Source organism: Callorhinus ursinus, unplaced genomic scaffold (genome assembly GCF_003265705.2).
Source record: "Callorhinus ursinus isolate GAN/ISIS: 27379988/994484 unplaced genomic scaffold, GSC_fseal_2.0 scaffold8, whole genome shotgun sequence".
NCBI classification, from domain to species: domain Eukaryota; kingdom Metazoa; phylum Chordata; class Mammalia; order Carnivora; family Otariidae; genus Callorhinus; species Callorhinus ursinus.
The window spans coordinates 61,568,624-61,584,522 of NW_027397070.1; the positions used below are offsets into that span (position 1 = coordinate 61,568,624).

At 35.6% G+C, this 15,899-nt stretch overlaps 1 protein-coding gene across 3 annotated transcripts in view; it reads right to left on the reverse strand.

Moving 5' to 3' along the window:
• Positions 1–466: 466 nt before the first annotated feature.
• Positions 467–15,899, reverse strand: part of TRIP11 (thyroid hormone receptor interactor 11) — a 62,078-nt gene continuing 46,645 nt past the window's right edge. For all 3 annotated transcript variants that reach the window (XM_073895750.1, XM_073895749.1, XM_073895751.1), the window contains 5 exons: positions 6,633–6,714; positions 5,693–5,807; positions 5,149–5,265; positions 3,416–3,560; positions 467–847 (listed from right to left, as the gene is read on the reverse strand). In XM_073895750.1, the coding sequence (XP_073751851.1) occupies positions 627–847; positions 3,416–3,560; positions 5,149–5,265; positions 5,693–5,807; positions 6,633–6,714 (680 nt within the window). In that variant the 3' untranslated portion in view covers positions 467–626. The remainder of the gene's footprint in view (positions 848–3,415; positions 3,561–5,148; positions 5,266–5,692; positions 5,808–6,632; positions 6,715–15,899) is intronic.

Here is a 15,899-nt window from a genome sequence, read left to right on the forward strand (position 1 = left end):
AGTGCTGATCACAGTGATCGACAACGTGTGATAAAATTGCATAGAACCAAACACACACACATTCCACGTCTGGACACCTATGATCTCCGAGGCACAACCCTGTTGTTGGCCTGTCTATACACAAAGTCCTCTCCAGAGGACTAATGAAAAAAAAAAAAAGACGACCAATATATGCTTCAGATCAATTGTTTGCACTATACAGATAAGCCACCATTATTTTCTCCTTTTTTGTAAATTTGATTATCTTTAAAAGATAAACCACATGTCTCTAGCTTAAATGAGCTTGAAAATCATAGAAATAAAGAGCTGATCTATAGCTACTAGAAATTTTTATCTCTCTTTATATTTTTCTTATTTTTTGTAAATTAAGATGAAAAATCAAATGTTTCTAGCTTAAATTTGGCCAACCAGAGAAGAAAAAAAGCATATACTACAGCAAACACTTCCCCCTGTGACATCTGCAATCTCTAAAAGCAAAAAGAATATTTTTATTAAGTTTAGAGAATGTACAACTGCAAACAAATACATGACTGTTTCTGAAAGGCCACTTTGTGGTAAAGTACATACATATAGTGTTCATGGTTTCTTTAAAGTGCTACATATGTTGTCTCTGGCTTGAGAATCACCTATTGCTTTAAAAGGTCTTTCAACACAACTCCAGCGCTGTTGTCAGGTGACACTGGCAAAGGTGTAAATGTGGGCAACACATCTGAGATGGGTTTCAAAAGAAGATGCCCAGGCCCCCCAGGTCCAAGTCCAGCCGGGTTAATGAGAGGCACAGCCGCAGAGCGGGGAGCCAAGAATGGGTTCACATCTGTTCTGCTCCCAGATCTGGATTCTGTGGTATCTAGATGATAAAATACAAGTTAGTCAACCTCCTATATATTATTTAGTTAACACTATACTTGTGTTTTGGGTTCCTAGATTTGGCCCCCGAATAAATTTAATTCCTATGCTGCTGGGTTCTGGTTCCCCTAAGCTGGGTCTATGACATATAAAGGGTAAAAAAAGACAAGACAGGAAGCAAGAGGAATGGACAAAGAACTGGGGAGGGAGGAATATCTGTATGCACAGATAATACTTTATTAAACACATTAATATTGTTTGATATCCAAATAACAGTTATATAACTGATGAACTTCATTTACTTTAATAACGGCTTCTCAGAGGGTGTTTTCTAGGTTACAATGCAAATTTTCTACCTATTCACCTGAAACATGGAAAGATTTGAGAACTCCTTACCCCCAATAATTATGAGGGCCACGAAAAAAACCGGCACCAATTCCACAATGATAACAAATTTAATATTATTTACCCAAAGAAAAACAATTTTTTCGCATTACATTACCTGATCCTCCTTTTTTAGACATTCAGAGGTTTGAAACAATTCTCCATTAGGTTATTTCTCTATCAAGTTACGTTAAAACTAGTTTTTTACTGGAATAGGTATCTGTTAATTCCCTAATGTCCTGGTGGATAGAATTCTGCTTTATTACCCAAGACGACTAACAACTTTCTTGTTAAGAGACAAGCACCACTCAAGCAATGGGAAACTCAAAATAAAAAGAAGCCTCTAATACAAAGAAAGCATTGAGACAAATTCATCCAATCAACTTAACTGGTTTACTGGGTCCCCAAGCTTTACTTCTCCATGAATGACAACTTTCCAAACTCTGGAAAAGCTTCTGGTGCTCCTTAGTAAGCTCTGACCCTTGTCACACACTTCCAAATCCAGCATTAAAGACTAAGCTTGTCTTTTGTTGTTGTTTTTAAATGTAAACCCTGTACCAGCTCAGAATATCACTGGCTTTTTGTCTCTGATCAATCCAAACCAAGCTGGGCACATGTCTTGATAAGTGAAGAGAGGGAGAAAAGGGAAGAAGAGCGGGAAGAAGGGGAAGGGATGGAGGGGGTAGAGATGGAGACGGAAGGGAGGACAGGGAGCAGGAGACATTGCCATCATGAATTCTGGAATCCACTTGAAGATGCTACAACCTAGTGTAGCAAGAAAAAAAGTATGGTTTTGTTTTGTTTTTAAGGATTTTATTTATTTATTTGACAGAGGGGGAGAGAAAGAGTACAAGCAGGCGGAGCAGCAGGCAGAGGGAGAGGGAGACGCAGGGAGAGCCCGATGTGGGACTCGATCCCAGGACACTGGGATCATGACCTGAGTGGAAGGCAGATGCTTAACCGACTGAGCCACCCACGCGCCCCAAGAAAAAAGTGTTTTCAGTATAGTCTGTGGCTGTTAAAGTGAAGACTCTTTATTACATTTAGGAACCACACCTTTTATCCAAACAAATTTTACCATTTCTTTTTATATAAAAGTTCAGGAAAATAAAAATATTCAGCTAAATTAGACTTTAAGAGAGTTTTTTAAAATTTCAAAATATAAATTCTTCAATATTTTATCCAAATTTAAGTATCTGATGTGATATAAACTTGAGGGTATATAATAACACACTTTTACAGTCCAACTAGTGAACATTTTAGTCTGTATTAAAATACGAAGATTTCAGATAAAAGAGAGACTTTCTAATAAACAATCCGTTCATAGTCTAATGGACTATACTGCAATTTCAACTCAAGAAAATTTACTGCATGCCTGTAATATTGGGACATAAATATAAGTAAGGCCCTTTTGACCTAGTGGGATAGAAAACCATACATACAAATCACAGAACCACCAAACCATTTGTTTCTAGGCAGACCTTTTAACATACAAGAATGCTTCAATACATTCTTGGATGTCTAAGCCAGTTTACTAAACCGCTCTTATAAATTATATTACTAACATACCAAGGTTTGGTTATTGAATGTTCACACTTAGATGTGTGAGGGAGAAAAACCTTTCTCTAACTATAAACTACACTTTTTTTTTTGAGGGTAATTTGCCATTATATTTTAATTCTTAAGAAATGTCTACATGTAGGTATTATACTTACAAAAATTAATCTTAAGGGAAACATTAAGGACGTGTGCAAAAATTTATCAAGGATGTTCATCACAGCAATATTTATAAGAGAAACTGAAACAATCTGAATATAAACTACACTTTTAACTCTAATTTAGCAATAAGCACCTTTAGTGTGAAAGAAAAACAGATGACCAAGCAAAGGTTTACTGGTTCACCAGCACTTCCAAGAATAATTCAAAGTGGCTTATGCAGAGAGAAGAGTTATTTCAATATACAAAGGAAAAATATTTCATATTGTGTAGGTTAATCTAAGCTAATTAAGTATCAGATTGCTACAGAATATATGAAGCCAAAATCTAATGCCTTACTGGAATTTTGGAAGAAGTCACTGCACGTTTTCAAAAACACTAAAAATTTAGTTAAGATCACGGTAAAACATAATTATAAATTAAACATTCAATTTTTTAAATTGTAGAAAAAATAAATATCTGGTTTTACCTTTAAAACTTTCTGGTACATTTGTGACTACTTTTCTCCTTCCTGGTGAATCCAGAGGTTTCATATCATGAACAGAAAGCTTTGGTGGTGGAACAGATGGATGAGATTCTGTTTCTAGAAATTTAACAAAAAGTTCTGAAAAAGACTAAGGAAATAATATTTGGGTTATATATTAGGCAGATATTAAATTATACTTATTACAAGCAAAAAAATGTACCAGCTACTCTAATTAAATATCAAAAACTAATCATGCCTTCTGAATCATTTCTTTATAATTAAGCTTTATGAACCATTAAAACTACTAGTGCTTTAGTTATGTTTATCAATTAAAACCTTTAGCAATATAATCAATAATGTTTGATGATAACATTTGTTACAAACCTTAGTCATAATTAGCTACCTGATGACAAATTTCTTGCCACTGATGTCACTTAAGACATCATCTTAAATCATTTTAGTTCTATTTACATGGACATGAAACACAGCATCAAAAACAAGTATTAAAAGTCATATTTAATCAATGAATATAGCAAAAGCTCACCAGTAATATTATCAGATTAAAATAATGTAGTGTAAACCTTTCCTTTGTTTTTATAAGATTTTATTTTTAAGTAATCTCTACACCCAACATGGGGCACAAACCCACAACCCCTGCTCCACCGACTGAGTCAGCCAGGCACCCCTAGCCCTCTCCTTTAAAATAAATTTCATGCCATCCGATTTAAACTAGGGTATTTTTTTATCTTCAGCCAGCTCTGGGTATGTTACCTATCCTCAGTTTCTTCTTTATTAAAAAACAAAGTAAAATAAAGAAGCAAACTCCACATTATAATTCACAGCTACTCAATTTATTTATTTTTAGTTTAGTTTTTATTTATTTATTTAAGTAATCTCTACACCCAATGTGGGGCTTGAACTCATGGCCCCAAAATCAAGAGTCAATGCTCTTCCAAATGAGCCAGCCAGGTGTCCCGAGCTACTCAGTTTATTAATGTTCATTCAGACTACTAGGCACTGTGTTCTCATGTTTATTAACTTCTTCCTCCTGCCAAGATGTAAGTTTACTGAGGGCAGGCACTTTGTCTTCTGGTTTGCTGCTGCATCCCCAAAGTTGAGAACAGTCTGGTACACAGCAGGCGCTCAGTGCTGAATGACCAGGTAGATAAAAACATGCATAAAATAAAGCCTCTGTCTTTAAGAATCTCGTAATTTAGTAGTAAGACAAATGATGCTGTGCCTATAGCAGCATGATCAAATACAAAAATACTTAATACTTTGAAAAACAAAAGTACTGTATAAATAAAAAGCTAAAATAAAACATATATGCAATAAATTTATTTAAACTGGCTTAATGGGGCGCCTGGGTGGTTCAGTCAGTTAAGCGTCTGCCTTCAGCTCAGGTCATGATCCCAGGGTCCTGGGATTGAGTCCCATATCGGGCTCCCTGCTCAGCGAGGAGCCTGCTTCTCCCTCTCCCTCTGCCACTCTCCCTGCTTGTGCTCTCTGTCAAATAAATAAATAAAATCTTTAAAAATAAATAAACAAGTAAAATAAATAAACTGGCTTATTATCCTTAAGCTAATCACCTCTCTGGATCTCAAGTTTCCACAACTCCAAAATAAAAGGGCTGTATAATGAAATAATCTAAAAAAGAAATCTGATTTTCACAAATGAATGTGAAGCACAACCATTTCACCACTCATATTCAAAGCAAGAATAAAACTGGCTCTTACACTATTAAGCACAGATTGTTGATTTGGTCTCAGAGGCGTGTTGGGGACACTTTTTGATCCTCCTCCAAGCCACCCAGTCATCCACCTGGTAACACCACCCTGATCTTCATGAAGCAACTAAAAGATTATTTTAAAACAGAAAAGTTTTATCAATACAAGAAAAGAAAAAAGTAAGAACTATTTTTACTTGATTTCAGATGGTAGCACACTATGCTTTTCAAGTCCAATTCCTAGTAAATGTTTCTTACTGGGAGAGGCTACACATACAATAAAATGTCATCCTAAGCACTATCTCAAATCAGAGCTGGGGCTTGTCATGTCTCAAAATTTAGCATTTTGACAGGAGACGTGACTTATAAGTGACAAAACTAGTATTACACAAGTTGAACAAATCCACCTCTTCATGGTAGTATGAACTGGTCCATTTCCCCATTACTGAGAAAAAGGAAAAGCTGTATAATATAGAGTAAAAGAAGACACTTTTATATGATGCCACTATCTGAGTTATAAAAATATTGAGAATGGCTTTCCATTGTTCAGTTACCTGCTCCATTTCCTCCCTCTTGATACCCAGGATGCTTCCCATTAATCGTAGCACCTCCTGGCGCTGATGTTTTGGTGTGTGGAAATGTCCAATGAAGAGGTTTCTCATTAGGACTCTGTGAAAATAAAGGCAGAAACAACTCAGGCTAACTCAATAGTTATCCCCATATTTAGTGTACCCACACAATAAACACTAAACATATATTATACTTTAAAAAGTTACCAAGAAACCACTAACCAACAAAAGATTTTGAAGTACTTAAAAAAAAAAAAAACAACACAAAAAAACCTCTTGACAAGTCTAATCAAAGACATTTCAAACAATCTAAAAATGCATACCTTTTAAAACATCAATTATTACCCACTTACTTTCTCCAACCGAATCAATCAACTGAGATGGTGCTCAGTGACTCTCAGTGTCTGTCTGGCTTCTGCCTTAAGATACTCCCGATGTCTCCCTCCCCACCTCAAATGGTGAGGACAGCTCTTGTGCTTCACACGTATGCTTCTACTCCCACACTCACATTTATTAAAAATTTGCTAATAATATCAAAATCTTTAAAATATTAATGATATATTACATATATACCTAGGTTTCAGACCTAATGCACTGAAGCAAGGTATGTTCTTTAAGGACAGCTAGAGAGAGTTAAGAAGAATGCTAAGAATAAAACTTTTTATTTTCTACACACTTCCTATTATGGTGATGTTTTAACTCTTCCACATGGTTTTAAGAAAAAGAATTTGAGCTGGGAAAAATCCATTTAAAAACCAAGAGAAGTTATTCTACTGACTCCTCATGAAAACAACCTACATCTCATCACCATACAAGAAAAGCCTTTTTAAAAACTTAATCACATATAAACATCTACATGTAGAAGTTCTTTTTACTGTAAAGGTAATCTCCATAAAATACATAAAAGTTAAAAGGCAGAGCATACTTGTCCACTTTTCCTTCTGTGCTGTTTACTAAGTTCATCAATTTCTTTTGTACATCATCCAGCATTTCTTGTCGGAGTTCATCTGTTTTAAAACGTGAATAAAGATAGTCATTAACTGATTAAAATAGCCTGGATGAATATATAATGAGATTTATAACATCTTTCCTATAAATTTTGAATATATACACTTATTCTAATTAGTAATATTTAATAACTTCCATCTCTTCTTTGGTTCAGGAACTGGGCTTTCTGGTATAGAAATTACCTGGCAGCCAGACTATGCCTTTATTCACACAGTTTATCCCCAATTAAGTAATCGATTCTTCAACAGAAAATTTAAAAACCGAAAAAGGGTTTTCATTCTCTTCAGAAACTTAATAGCAAAAAAGAGATTTTTCACCACTGCTTCCGTGCATAAAACATTTCCAGAGCCACTCTTTAATGGGGGAGAAATGGAAAGGACAATTTTAGATTTTCCTTTTCCATTTTCCTGGCTGGACTCTGGTTTTTGGTGAGCTAAGAAGGATATTTAATACAACTAAGAGCACGGCTCGGGGTGCAGCTCATAGGACAAAGTATTCTGAGGTATATAGGTTGCAAAACCCAATTCAGATCACTGGTTCTGAACTACTAATCAAAATAACGATAGCTTATGTGACTAATTCAGAAGAATGCTGGACTTTTATAATTCTTATTTAAATCTGTAAAATCTTGGTGGAACAGCTGGAATCCAAGCAGTATTACAGGCAAAGTCTAGAATTACAACAGGAGATACCCTGTTCATAAATCCAACTGTGCCACAGGGCCAACAATTCCCAGAGTGAAGGAACTCTCAGCCAGACCCAGGGAGCTTTGATACCTGTCACCTCAGGAATGGATAATTTGAGCTGAAGGAGATGCTTACCCAAGCTAGATTACAAGTTTGGTTCTGAAAGAAATGAAGAGATTGCTCTGCAGCAGCACTCTACTTTTCAAATCAAGAAACACTCCAATCCAAACACTAGACTCTGACCTCTTTCCACAAAACTATTCTGAATTATGCTGCATTTTCCTGGTGGTAGCTGAACACAAGTCCCCTTGTCAGATATAGGACTCACTAATATTTTCTCCCATTCCGTGGGTTGTCACTTTGCTTTCTTGATGCTATCCTTTGAAGTACAAGAGTTTTTAATTTTGATGAGGTCCAACTTTTTTCTTTTGTTACCTGTGCTTTTAGAGTCACATCAAAGAAATCAATGCCTAATTCAACTAAGATTTATTCCTGTGTATTCTTCTAAAAGTTTTATAATTTTAACTCTAAAATGCAGGTCTGTGATCCATTTTGAGTTAATTTTCACGCATGGTGTGAGGTAAGGATCAATTTTGTTCTTGTGCACGCAGATATCCAGTTGTTCCAGCACCGTATGTTGAAAAAACTGTTTTTTTGGTACCCTTGTTGAAAACCAACTGATGAGATATGTATGGTTTATTTCTGGACTCTCAATTCCTACTACAAGACTTCTGCAGATATTTTTTCTTCTACCTGAGAAGCTCTTTTCCATCAGGACCGCCTATTAACTTTTATTCACCTTTACATCTAAGTTTGTAGGTCACTTCCTCAAAGTTTTCTCTAAACCCTACAGATTAGGCCAGATCCATCTGCTTTATGTTTTCAATCTGCCTTGCACAATGCCTAATAATTCTGATTTAAAGTACTAAGTGTATATACAAAAATGTCCAGTTTAATTGTTTGCAATGGCTTGTGGTTCTTCTAAATTGCAAAAATCTAAATTGCAAAATGTAATTCATGTAACAGGCTAACTTTACCAAAATAGAGATGGTTGCCATAACCATATTATAAAAGCAAGATTTGTGTTTGGAAAATCTACTACAAACGTTTCCTTTCCTGTCTTTCCAGTAAGGAATTTAAGCTTGGACATTAAGAAAAAAGAGAGAGAACAAGATTACTATTAAAGTCTGAGTCAGTAAAAGACATTTTAGATTCTTAATGTGCACATATATACTACGAACACATGGTGCTATTTGGGCCCTTTCTATTACTACATTCTGAATGTAAATAGAATTCTCAACTATTCAGAGGAAGAACAGCAAATAAATTAATATTTTGTTGATGTTCTGAATTAACCATTCCACTCATGGACTACAGTAAGAGCCAGAGTAACGATGGGCACAGTCCTCTGTTTCATCCTCCCCCACTATGGAAAGGCAGCAGAGAAAGAGAGGTCAAATTTACCTCCACCTTCCCTTTCTCTCAGATCTCCATCTACTTTCTTCTAAAATTAGTGATGTTTTATATTGATTATATATCAAAATAATAATATTCTGAGCTATATAAAATGTTACTAAAATTAACTTCACCTGTATCTTTTTATTTTTAACATGGCTACTAAACATTAATAATTATACATGTGGCCTGCATTATATTTTTATTGGACAGCACCGCTTTGGAGCATAACCAGAATGTAACCACTACAGTATACTGTCTCTTATTAAAAAAAAGAAAAGAAAGATAAAACTGAATGATAGACATCTTCAGAGTAAAATTCATAGAGCAAAGAGTTGATTTTGCTCTGATTAAAATTTTAATAAAATAAATTAGAAAAATTTAATTTTGCTCTATAAAAAAACAGATCAAGAAATCTATATTAATAAAGTTCAAATCAAGGGGCGCCTGGGTGGCTCAGTCAGTTTAGCGTCTGACTCTTGATTTTGGCTCAGATCATGATCCTGGGGTCCTGGGACTGAGTCCCGCATCCAGCTCTACACTCAGCAGGGAGTCTGAGATTCTCTCCCTCTGCCCCTCCCCTCCCCTGCCCCGGACCCCCCATTCTCTCTCTCACAAAATAAATAAATCTTTAAAAAAAAAATAAAGTTCGGGGTGCCTGGGTGGCTCAATGAGTTAAGCGTCTGCCTCTGGCTCAGGGCGCGATCCCAGGGTCCTGAGCCCTGTATCGAGCTCCCTGCTCAGCGGGGAGCCTGCTTCTCCCTCTCCTGCTCCTGCTCCCCCTGCCTGTGCACTCTGTCAAATAAATAAAACCGTAAAATAAATAAATAGATAGATAGATAGATAGATAGATAAATAAAATAAAGTTCAAGTCAAAGATATCTTCTTAATGAAATTAATATTAGTATAATTTTGATTAAAATCTCTGTTCTGAAAGGTAGGGTCAAAACAGCCTTATGGCCAAAATTATAGAATAAAAATTTCTTAAACTCATCAGAATACAAGTTAGTCCTAAACTATAATGTGATAGAGAACTGATAACTCTGCATATCCTTGCAGGCATGCAGAGGGCTGTTTCAATTTCAAGTAGTAGTTTAAACATATTCTGATACTGAAGTCTATGAAAAAACCCTCAGAATTTGGAGGGAAGGCTTGGAAGAACGGTATTAACTAGGAAAGGTTTAGAAAAGAAAGTCAAATACTGACTTCAAAGGTCCCTACAGACTTCTCTTTTTCTCCAGGCACCCTTATTTTCCTCCCATCAGAGATTCTGAATATTTCTCCACAAAAACCGAACACTAACTCAAACCACAATTTGAAATCAGAACTGTATTTATATGGGTAGACAAAATAACGGTTATTCAGAAATGGGTCTTTAGCCAAATATAATATCCCTGTGAAATAATCTAACATGCCAAAATAATTCTTTGGAAGTTAAAAAAAGAAAATAAAAGGCATGGGGATATGCTTTAAAGTTGAGCAATAAAGCAACTGAGAGTTAGTCTAGTTTAGGGGAAGAGTTACTCTAAATATATGCCATCCTAAAACCTGCCATATCACAGCCTCTTCTCCATAATGCCTAGAGAGGACACTGCGGACCTCACCACTTGATTTAAAATCAAAACTGAACATTAAAATGTACTGACTACAACAAATAAGTCCATCATAACTTTACATTTTATTTGTGATTAGTAACACTGCATTATCATACTGTCTTCAGAGCACATCGTAAAATTAAGTCACACTCCTTACAAAGTCATCTGGCTGTTGCATGACTTAGCTCCCTTGGACAAGACTCAAGTCAGATTTATTTAACAGTCACCTGACAGAGAAAAGAAAGGTGATTGGAACATGACTTGAGAGTCAGAAGACCTGCATATGAGTCACAGTCCTTTCACCAGGGCCAGACGCTGTTGCCTATTTTGTAAAATATGCATGCTTAATCTCAAAGGATTTTCAATCTACTGATTAAATGTGACTTTTCTAAACAGTGAAGTGCTGTATTAAGCAGTAGTACTCACTCATCTGATCTCTTAAAATAACTAAAGAATTCATCTTTTACCCCTAACCAATACCAATAATGCATCATTTCAGCTACTATTAACACTGATAATTTTGCCTCCATTTTCTCTTGTCCTCTTTACGAACCAAGGAGCCAAGAGAAGGAAGAAAAAAATGTTAGAAGATGATTTCATTTATAGATATGTTGGTAAATAAACTGGGTCTAGTGTCTTACTTGCACAAGCGACCTAAAAAATAAATGTGAATCTTAATACATTAAATCCAATATAAGGAAACTTAGCCTCTTCATTTAATTAAATGTAATCTAAGCAAAGGCTAGAAATTAGATGATCTTTTTATCACAGAATTTCAACTTCTACAAGATCAATTTCTTTATAAACACCAAATAATACTTTTTAAAGGCATTTTATATTTAACATTTGAAGTTAAGACATACTGGCATCTGCTTTGTCTTTTAACTCAATTCTTTTCAACCATATCATAGAATTTTAAGGTCTGAAGTACATGGTGAGTGCTTTCTCATTCCCTAACTGTAATTAATAATTGATGAATGAAAAGTAATTTTTGAAATTCCACTTCCTAGCAATGAACTCACATGAAAAGACTTTATTAATACAATATAAGCTCATTAATTTGAATTTCACTAGGTCCGAATCTGTGACTCCATTAAAATAGCAACACTGAGGTCTCTTGGATTATTTGTACAATTAAGTTAGAGTTACTATATGCATTTACAACAGGTCTTATATAAATATCTTTAATGTAACCAGATCAAATTTATTTTCCCTCTCCACCCTCCTCCTCCCTCAATCCTTTAGTATGAATTCAGATAATTTGTACTGCATTTTTCCATATCAAAACAAAAATTTTTTAAAAGACTGAATACTGTGAATCAAATTACGTATTTAATTTTAAAAGGTGCACACAGACCAGCCATACCCCAAAAGGGCTGCAATTTTGTCAGAGAAAAGTAAAGCCATTATAATAATTTTGCCACTTACTGAATATCATCACCACTATAGAAAATAATGACAAAAGGCTTTCTAGGCTTATGACTGAACCTCAACTCATTTCTGAAAGCTCCCTGTTGCAAATGGCATGGACTAAATCTGGCCCAAAGAAATGTTTTTTCAGCCCACACAGGGTGTTTTAGATTTGGTATCACATAAAAAAATTGGAATATTTCACATAAAAGTCTACATTTCCCGTGTCTCTTGAAAGATCTGGAGATTTGGCAACATTGGGCCCCACAGGCCTGCATGGCAACAGTCGAATGGAGCCGAGAATTTGCTGCCTCCCTAAGAAACTCTTCAATTCACCACTCTCTCTACTTGGTCCGATTTGTTCTCTTATATTATTTCTTGGGCCCCAGTTTATAATTTATGTTTGTGATCCATACTTATAGTTTCATTTCTCCACATAACAACCCACTTCCACCACCACCTCCCTTTGGTCACTACCAGTCCACCAGATCCGCCAGTTTCCGGATTAAGCTGCATAGATTTATATGAATTTCTCCCTCTATCTAGAATGCTGTTTCCCCAACTCCCTGCCTGCTTAGCTGTACCTATTCATAGCTCAAGTGAGGTCAAGTATTCCGTTCACTAGCCTTCTCTACCCTTCCATGTCACCATCACCAAGTAGAATGAATTGTTCCTCCTTTTCAAACAACTGGTTGCATGTATGTGATTACATGTACTCTTCCCCTTCTTGTCTGACTCTAAGCCTCCTGAAAGCACCAGTCCCCTATATCTCTGTATCTCCAGTGCCTATTTTAGTGCTGGGTACATAGCAGGAAACAATGCATTTTTGATAAGTAAATGAAAGAATGATTTTTCTCTAGGAAGGGAGAGTATCTGGGAAGAACAGAACACAGGACAAAAAGAATAAATGATTTATGTTCTGACTCTGTCCATATGAGGGAAAATACACAAAACATAATAACTCAAAACATTCCCATCTCTACATAATTTATTTTTTCCTTTGTACTTTAGAAGAATTAATAAAACACACATTTAAAATATAACTATTAAGTTTAAAAGGGCTTAGTTATTCATCTAATTGATATAAACTTTTTTCTTAACTAAAGTCCTGGCATTGTCTAGTATACCCAGATGTTTATATCATCACAAATAATTTTTTAACCATTTATGGCAATTCAGAAAACTGCATCTGGTATTTCTTATATGTTTCCTCTAAAATCACCACTTCTGCCAAAAACATCTATAAAGAAATCCCTCAAAAGGTTTGGGTAACAAAGCGTCTGGGAATGTATTTGGCCTATGTTCAACAGGACATTATATGTTTTCTTGTATAAATCATGTCCTGGAAAACGGAATGTCTTTATTTAAAATAAAAACTCTACCATCCAGCACCATAAAGGTAGTTCCATGGAAAACATTTTAAACCTCTTTTATATGTGTAGTTTTAAAACATATTTTTATGCTTCATATTACACTAGGTTTACTGGGGCTTATTTTATATGCTCTTCTAGATTTTCTTCAAAAAAACAAAACAAAACAAAAAAAAAACACTGTAAGGAAACTTTCCATTCTCAACTTATAGACTTTTTAAAAAGCAGTCACCTTCTTTAAAAAAAAATTTTTTTTAAATGGGCCAAAAACCTTAACCTCACCAAAGAAGATATACAGATGGCAAATACGCACATGAAAAGATGTTCCACATCATATGTCATCAGGGAACTGCAAATTAAAACAAGCTATCACTACACACCTATTAGAATGGTGCACTGGAGCTCCAGCACCAGCAAATGCTGGTGGGGATGAGCAACAGGGACTCTCATACATTGCTGGCAGGGATACAAAATGGGACAGCCACTTTGGAAGCCAGTTTGGCACTTTCTTACAAAACTACCATACGTTCCAGCAATTGCACTCCTTGGTATTTACACCAAGGAGTTGAAAACTTATGTCCACACAAAAACCTGCACATAGATGTTTACAGGAGCTTTACTCATAACTGCCAAAACCTGGAAGCCCCAGCCAAGAAGTCCTTCAGCAGATCAATGGATAAATAAACTGTGGTCCATCCAGATAATGGAATGTTATTCAGCACTACAAAGAAATGAGCTAACAACCTATGAAAAAGACACGGTGGAACCCTGAATGCATATTACAAAGGGAAAGAAGCTACTCTGAAAAAGCTCCATCCTGTCTGATTCCAACTCTATGATGTTTTGGAAAAGGCAAAACTATGGAGACAGTAAAAAGATCAGTAGTTTCCAGAGGTGACGGTGGAGGGGGGGTGAGGAAAAGATGAAGGGACACAGAGGATTTTTAGGGCAGTGAAAACACTCTGCATGATACTCTAATTTTGTAATTCATTATAATCTGCCCAAACCCATAGAATATATAACACCCAAGAGTAAACCCTAAGGTAAACTGTGGACTTTGCATGATGATGATGTATCACTGTAGGTTCATCCTTGGTTAAAAATTAAAAAAAAAAAGTACCATTCTGGTAAGTGATGTTAATAACAGGGGGAAAGGGGCTATATAGGAAATGTCTATACCTCCCTCTCAACTTTGTCACAAACCTAAAACTGCTCTGAAAAGTCTTAAAAAACTAACAACAAAAACAAAACAAAAAATCAGTTATGGGATCCTTCAAGGTGCAGCTCTGTACTGGCAGACATACCAAAAGATACTCCCAATGCTAGAATCGAAATTTGTATTGTTTATGAAAGCTTATTTCTGTGTATCATAAAATAATTGGTATCAAAATGAGAACTATTTTGTGCTATTTCCAATTTTATCCAATCATTTTCATTTAGGCAGGAATTTATCTCAAGGACGATGGTAGAGAACAAGAAGTGAAAGAAGTAAAACGTCAAGTCTGGCCATAAATACAGCAAGATGACACATCTTTTAATGGTTCAGCTGTAGTCTAGGTTTCCACAGGTGTGTATTTTCCCATGTATGACAATTCCACAGAAATTCTGAACTCTGATCAACTCAAAATAGTGAAAGAAAGACTCTTCCTATCTGCTTCACAGAGGACTAGCATCTTAAGTTTGAAAAATCAGTAATACAGGATTGGCATGTGAAGTGAGTCTTTGGAACTATACTGAACAAAAACGCTTTCAGGCAAAATGATTATAACTTCTAGTAGGAAGGAAAGCAATATTTCTTCTACCAGACACATTATCTATCAAAATATAGCACCTACAGGACCTTAGGGTTTCCTTTTCTTCTTATTTTATGGGAAAAGGGGGTCATGCGGGGAAGGGAGACAGAAGTTCTTATATTTTAGGGGTGAAATCTTCCTACTAGTTTAGGGCTCTACTCAAGTTCCTTTCCTCCACGGAATGTCCCTGACACTTAAGGAGATTCTTGGGAGAGGTAAATATGCATGTCTCGTGACCACTGCCATGTGCCACTAACTTATGCCGTGAACCTATGCTGGATCTACGCCATGTGTTACTTCCTATCTCGCTCACAAAGCATCTAGCATGAGTCCAGGTAGCCGGTTCTCATTAATTACTTAATGCCTGATAAAGTATCTTCATATTTTTCATACAAGGCCTGTAAATACCTGAACCTAGAACTATAGTTCCAAGTACATACACAACTGTGTACTCTAAGAATGAGCGAAATCATCAATGATCTACTGTTTTAATATTGGTGTTGTAAGTAATGGCTCCCTTTTCGTATGTTTGACCAAAATGAATCATCTCATCTCCGGTAGCAAGAGCATAACCAAGCATTTTGAATAAAATGCCACTTTTAAAGTGAGTTTCCCAATATTGTTTAAATGTTGAAACTGCATATCAACTAATCATCAGTCTACAGATGCTTAGAAATAAAACAATACTTTGCTTCTACAATTTAAGTCTCTATGTACTTTCTTGCAACAAAAGCCAATCTGTCTCTTTCAAAATTGTTTCTCCTGGCAAATATTTTCGCTGTCTGGCCAAGTTTCGTGTTAAAAATAAAGTACAGTATTACAACATCAATCAACATTTAAAGTACTTAATGATCTATGAAAGAAAATATACAGTG